Source organism: Perkinsus marinus (genome assembly GCF_000006405.1).
Source record: "Perkinsus marinus ATCC 50983 genomic scaffold scf_1104296929354, whole genome shotgun sequence".
Taxonomy (NCBI): domain Eukaryota; phylum Perkinsozoa; order Perkinsida; family Perkinsidae; genus Perkinsus; species Perkinsus marinus.
The window spans coordinates 9,577-14,695 of NW_003216480.1; the positions used below are offsets into that span (position 1 = coordinate 9,577).

General features: G+C 50.5%; 1 protein-coding gene across 1 annotated transcript in view; it reads right to left on the reverse strand.

Annotated features, from left to right (window-relative positions):
- The window catches only part of Pmar_PMAR012176 (acyl-coa dehydrogenase, putative), a gene marked incomplete at both ends in the record, with an annotated part of 5,429 nt that extends 1,787 nt beyond the window's left edge, over nucleotides 1-3,642 (reverse strand). The window contains 19 exons of the mRNA XM_002787482.1: nucleotides 1-195; nucleotides 246-573; nucleotides 630-725; nucleotides 776-956; nucleotides 1,001-1,113; nucleotides 1,161-1,371; nucleotides 1,423-1,534; nucleotides 1,581-1,689; nucleotides 1,735-1,803; nucleotides 1,856-1,957; nucleotides 2,009-2,142; nucleotides 2,311-2,379; nucleotides 2,459-2,575; nucleotides 2,685-2,913; nucleotides 2,957-3,052; nucleotides 3,098-3,171; nucleotides 3,214-3,342; nucleotides 3,389-3,489; nucleotides 3,540-3,642. Coding sequence (XP_002787528.1) covers nucleotides 1-195; nucleotides 246-573; nucleotides 630-725; nucleotides 776-956; nucleotides 1,001-1,113; nucleotides 1,161-1,371; nucleotides 1,423-1,534; nucleotides 1,581-1,689; nucleotides 1,735-1,803; nucleotides 1,856-1,957; nucleotides 2,009-2,142; nucleotides 2,311-2,379; nucleotides 2,459-2,575; nucleotides 2,685-2,913; nucleotides 2,957-3,052; nucleotides 3,098-3,171; nucleotides 3,214-3,342; nucleotides 3,389-3,489; nucleotides 3,540-3,642 — 2,568 coding nt within the window. The remainder of the gene's footprint in view (nucleotides 196-245; nucleotides 574-629; nucleotides 726-775; nucleotides 957-1,000; nucleotides 1,114-1,160; nucleotides 1,372-1,422; nucleotides 1,535-1,580; nucleotides 1,690-1,734; nucleotides 1,804-1,855; nucleotides 1,958-2,008; nucleotides 2,143-2,310; nucleotides 2,380-2,458; nucleotides 2,576-2,684; nucleotides 2,914-2,956; nucleotides 3,053-3,097; nucleotides 3,172-3,213; nucleotides 3,343-3,388; nucleotides 3,490-3,539) is intronic.
- Nucleotides 3,643-5,119: the final 1,477 nt, after the last annotated feature.

Sequence of the window (5,119 nt, forward strand, 5' to 3'; positions counted from 1 at the left end):
ACTGGACAGAGGGGAAGATATGGAGGACGAGGGACTTGAACTTGCCGTACGCTTGCATGACAGTAGCACGTGCTTGAGCAAAAGGATGCCCTTGCGGCCCATGCTAAGGGCTGGATGCTCGGAGTCGATCGGTTCTCGAAGCTCGGCTGGGGCTGTAGCCTTCAATGTCCTCAGCAGACGAGTACATTGACAGATCTAAAGAAGTGGGAAAGGGAGTAATAGTAATTATGAGAGTAATAGTCTACCCTGTTGCTAGCAAACATGAGCTGCTCCATCATACGGAAGACATAACCTAGTTCACAATATACGCACACGTCCTCAGAGCAGACATGCTTCTCGGCTGCTTGCATCAATGGACGGATGAAATAGAGTATCTGAACGCCATTGCTAAGATAAAAATTCGGAGAGAAATCAGGTACATGGGTAATGGCATTGTTGCAGAACTCTATACCATTCCAGTTACTGCCACCACCATAGCTGTTGTCGAGACCACAGACAAACCTCGAGCGGTTATACTTGGCAAAGGGGAAGCGATTATAGTTCTGACCATAGTCGATCTCAGTGAACTGGAACCTAGATAAGACAGCAATGTCCACCGCTTTGCTCTACCTATGACAGCCTTCCATTACCGTCGTGGGATTCTTGCCAGACCAGTGATAGGGTCCTTCTCCTCCTCCGCACTCTCAGTGAGGATATCCGACAATTGCGACTCCGCACGAGGATGCCTGGACACAGCGACTGACCAGTATGAAGATGAGCAGCATTTGACCACTACCTATGGCGTCTATCCCTTCTCATAGTCCTCAGCTCCTCAGACATCTCGTTCATTAAACTCGTAGTATACCATAGTATTGCATTCCCTTTAATCACTGCCTCAGTAGAGGATCTCTTCATATGTACCACTGGTACCCCCGAGGCCACTCTAGGGCTATCAGGATGCTTACTGACATCTATACCTGACATAAGTCCCTCGTAAGAAGGGACCAAGTGACAATCATACCTTGAGCTTTAGCGGCATCTTTCACCGCAGGCAGGATCGTCTGTGGGGGCCGTAGACGACGACAACCGTCATGTTCATCATCATAGTAGGCTCCAGGCAGATTATTATATTGCCTACAATAGTCAATGCGGCGTGGATCCCAGGCCTAGCTTCCCAGCACCTCTGCTCCTCATCATCCGCTATTGGCTGCAGGCCAACCGGCCACAGTGGCATGACGTCTTGGTAGTTATAGCTGATATTATTGGTACGAGGATCCATCACACATAGAGGCCGCTGCCGACCGCTACGGGCTTCCTCGGCCAATACACGATTGTCAGTCGAGCCATCGAGCATACCCGTCACCAAGTGACGAGACCTTGTGTTGTGAGGAGCTGAAAGATACTGCATATACTCGGATTAGGTTGGAAGGGGGAAAGATATACCTGTAGGATTGGAGTACTGATTAACTCTAGCATGCATGCCCTGGGACTGCATAGCATTCTCAGATACTGTCTGCCATAGGTGTATCCAACCATTGTTATCGAGCAAGGCAGCCTGATGCAATACCACTCCATCGACAACTCATTCGTCATTCCACTACCGTTCCTCCAGTACTAGCTATGTCCATATCTATAACCTCTCCCATCACTTCCTTACCACCGCCCGAGCCAACACCATCACCACAGGATCCCACAGTAGAGCTATCAGACCTATGACCCTACATGATCGCCACCGAGAGCAGTATCTTCCCCTACATAGAGCTCCGTGCAATGACTGTGTTCTTATACCCTCTCGGATGACCCACAGCAACGGTTTTATAGTACCTACAACTACATATACCTACAACATGACATTGTTGACGGCAAATAGGCATACGCTGGTGACATGAGCTGTGACGCTCCAGGGACGAAGTCAGCCTGTTGCCACATACCATGTACATTGAGGAGTATAACAGAGCAGGGCAAGGCAGGATGGAATCTAACGCGCCAACAGTGAGGGTGGCCAACCGTCGATTGGACATAGCATTACTTAGCCATATAGGCCCCCGTCGGACACGATATCGGCAATGCCTGGCGTAGTGTTCGAATATCGAATATCTTCAAGAACACATCTGGTCCCACTATGGAGCCTGGCCCTTCTCTAACAATGGTATAGGTGAACTCCTGTCGGATGACCATACTGCTACCTCTTGCCGCAGCTGATGAGCCAGTGGTCTCTGCTACTGAGCGTAGTTATTTCACGAGGATGCGCATTGAGAGTCGTCAACACCTATGGCCGAGAGGTACTCAAAGTAGCAGCAAGTGCGTCAGGAGAAGCTATTACGCTACTACCTTGGGAACCCTGCCATCTACGAAGCTGATACTGCCGTTGGTCCCACCCATACACAGGACTGATGAGCGCTGAGGATTATGTAATACTGAGCAGCCATGCGGAACCTATACTGGTACTCATACAACGGTATAAGGATGACCGTCGTACGTCTATGAAGGTGCTGAGGGAACCCGCTTGCATATCCACGAAAAACAATGTCCTCTTCTCACCACCAACTACCAGATGTGACGGATTGGGTTGATAGAACTCAGCACTGCGTATAACCTGAGGACATCTCCACTACTACTACTACTACTACTACTACTACTACTACTACTACTACTACTACTACTACTACTACTACTACTAGCAGTGTAACATGACCACAACCTACGTTGCCATTTGATCCCATCCTATGAATAGTTTTATCGTCCATTATATAGTGCCGAACGCCGCCCCTAGTATGAAAATGAATGCTATGGGGAGTGACCGATATAACGCCAGATTGGTCGAATAAGAGATGCTGTACTGGGTTGTAGGAGGCAACAACCCCAGCATTAGATATTGGAGAATAACCACCACCCTCTCCATCGTAGCCCTCCTCAACCACACTACGCTCCAACCTGGCAAGCAGTAGTGATGCAGTAGCAGTGGTAGCAGCCATACCGAAAACGTGTGTAGTCGGTGAGTCCACCATTAGGCGTGAATTGCATAGAAGCCAGTCGACCCTGCTGTGTGCCCACCCAGAGGAGGTCCTCGAATCTGAAATTGTGACTATGCTGTAGTGTGGAAAATACGGGGAATTACGGATCCCATCGTAGCAGAGTAGGATGATCATTCTGGTTCAATAAGGCCGGGCACAAGGAGTGCTGCTGCATGATCTGAAATTGATGATATCGATGCTGCAGAGCAATTGAGCGTACTTGTATCCAGGTATTGCCATGGCTTTGATTCACTGGGTTACTGCCCCCCATCATAGGCATCGAAGTGCTACGCATAGATCCACCTGGTACTGGACCATTGGGTGATGGTCCTCCGCCGTCCATCATGTACTGAGAATAGCATCCATTATGAACAGCAGTACGGCTTCTAACGTACTCCGTAGTGGGGATCCGTAGGTGGTGGATGGTGGTACTCATCCATACTGGACATCATCATCATACGAGGTGGAGGCGGGGGCGCTGGGCCAATCATACCACCTATCACAACACCACATACAAGGGTTGCTACTGTAGACGGCAGCAGTCACCTGGACCCGACTCCATCATTCCTTGATGGAGTGGTGGAGGCCCTCCAGGCAGCATCATACCGGAGTGTGGCATTAGAGGGGGAGGTGGACCAGCCATCATCATGGGGTGATGGTGGTGATGATGGTGACCCCCAATACCAGGCATCGGCTGCATGTGCATTGACGGCGATGATGATATAGCATGGATAGGAGCACCATTGCCGTTACTACTACCCCCATTCGGTGGCGGCGGACCAGCCATAGGAGGTGGACCCATGTACCCTCGAGGAGATGTCGGACCTCGAGAGTACAGTGCCGAAGGGAATGGAGGCCCTAACAAAGACCACTCAGTGACCACCAACTCCTCCTCAACTGACTACCAATAGAAGGCATTTGGGTCTGCGGGGGAGGCGGCGGTGGATGCATCAACTGTGTATTTGCTGATGATGGTAGTGGTGATCCCGTCCCCCCTCCTCCTCCTGATGACGATGATGACTGTCGTGATTGTTGTTGTTGTTGCGGCTGTGGAGACTGTGGTATCCGCACATCGTACGTGCTACTGCTGTTGCCGCTGCTTCCAGAGGCCAGGCCCATTGACTGGCGACCGAAATACATGAGAATTGCTCAGTGTATTGATAACAAGGTAGCGAGGATATTAATAGTTCTGGTGAGAGGCGATGGATAGTGCCCAACTCAACAGCATACTATACTAACCAGGACAATGAATAGGACCAAACCAACAACACAATAAAACTGACCACAAAAAAGAAACTGAATTGATGTCGCAGCAGCAGCGGCACTCGGCCATATAGACTCCCACTAAGGCATGCTCTGAGGCCTCATGATGACGACGCGAGTTATCCTGTAAAAGAGTTCCCCAACTGCAGCTACCACATTCCTACGTGCAGGGGATGACTGTGGCTGCGACGGTTGAAGAAGGAAAGCGTCTGCCTGCTCTTCAGTCATAGTAGATGCTGCTGCCTCTGCACAGCAAACGTATGTGACCCTCTTCGCCACAACCCCTACGAGCATAGCATGATGAGCAGACACTATTGACACGCCCCTGGTTACTCTCCCAGAGGTATGTATTGTCCTTGCACTTCGCCAGAGTATCATCCAATAACCTACATAGAGCAGTCTCGATGCACACAACCTGCAGACCCCCCACCTATGGTAACTTTCCACAGCTATCGGGTCATCACCATAGCATATCGCTGCCTGCTTCATTGCTACCATACAGTCCACTGCCTTGTCGACGTAACTGGGAGGGATTGGGGACCGCCGAACTAAGTAAGACGGCCTTACTCGTAGCCGGGCTGTTGCAATAGCCTCACCGTTACTGTGGTCATCTTCTGGAAGGCTTCACCGAGCAAAGCACTAGTGACCCCAGAGCCTGCCTCAACACTGTCGGTAACAAACTCCTCAACGTCCTCGACTCACCATATACAGCTGTTGTGAAGTCCCTCACTGGAGATACCATTCCTATCTGAACTTGTGGGAACATCTCCGCCCTTCCTCCCTCAGCACTCAGCTGCTGTGCCGAAGTCGAGGGCGCTCCCCCTGGAATAGAGTCCGATGTCGGGAAGTCAAAGACCTACACC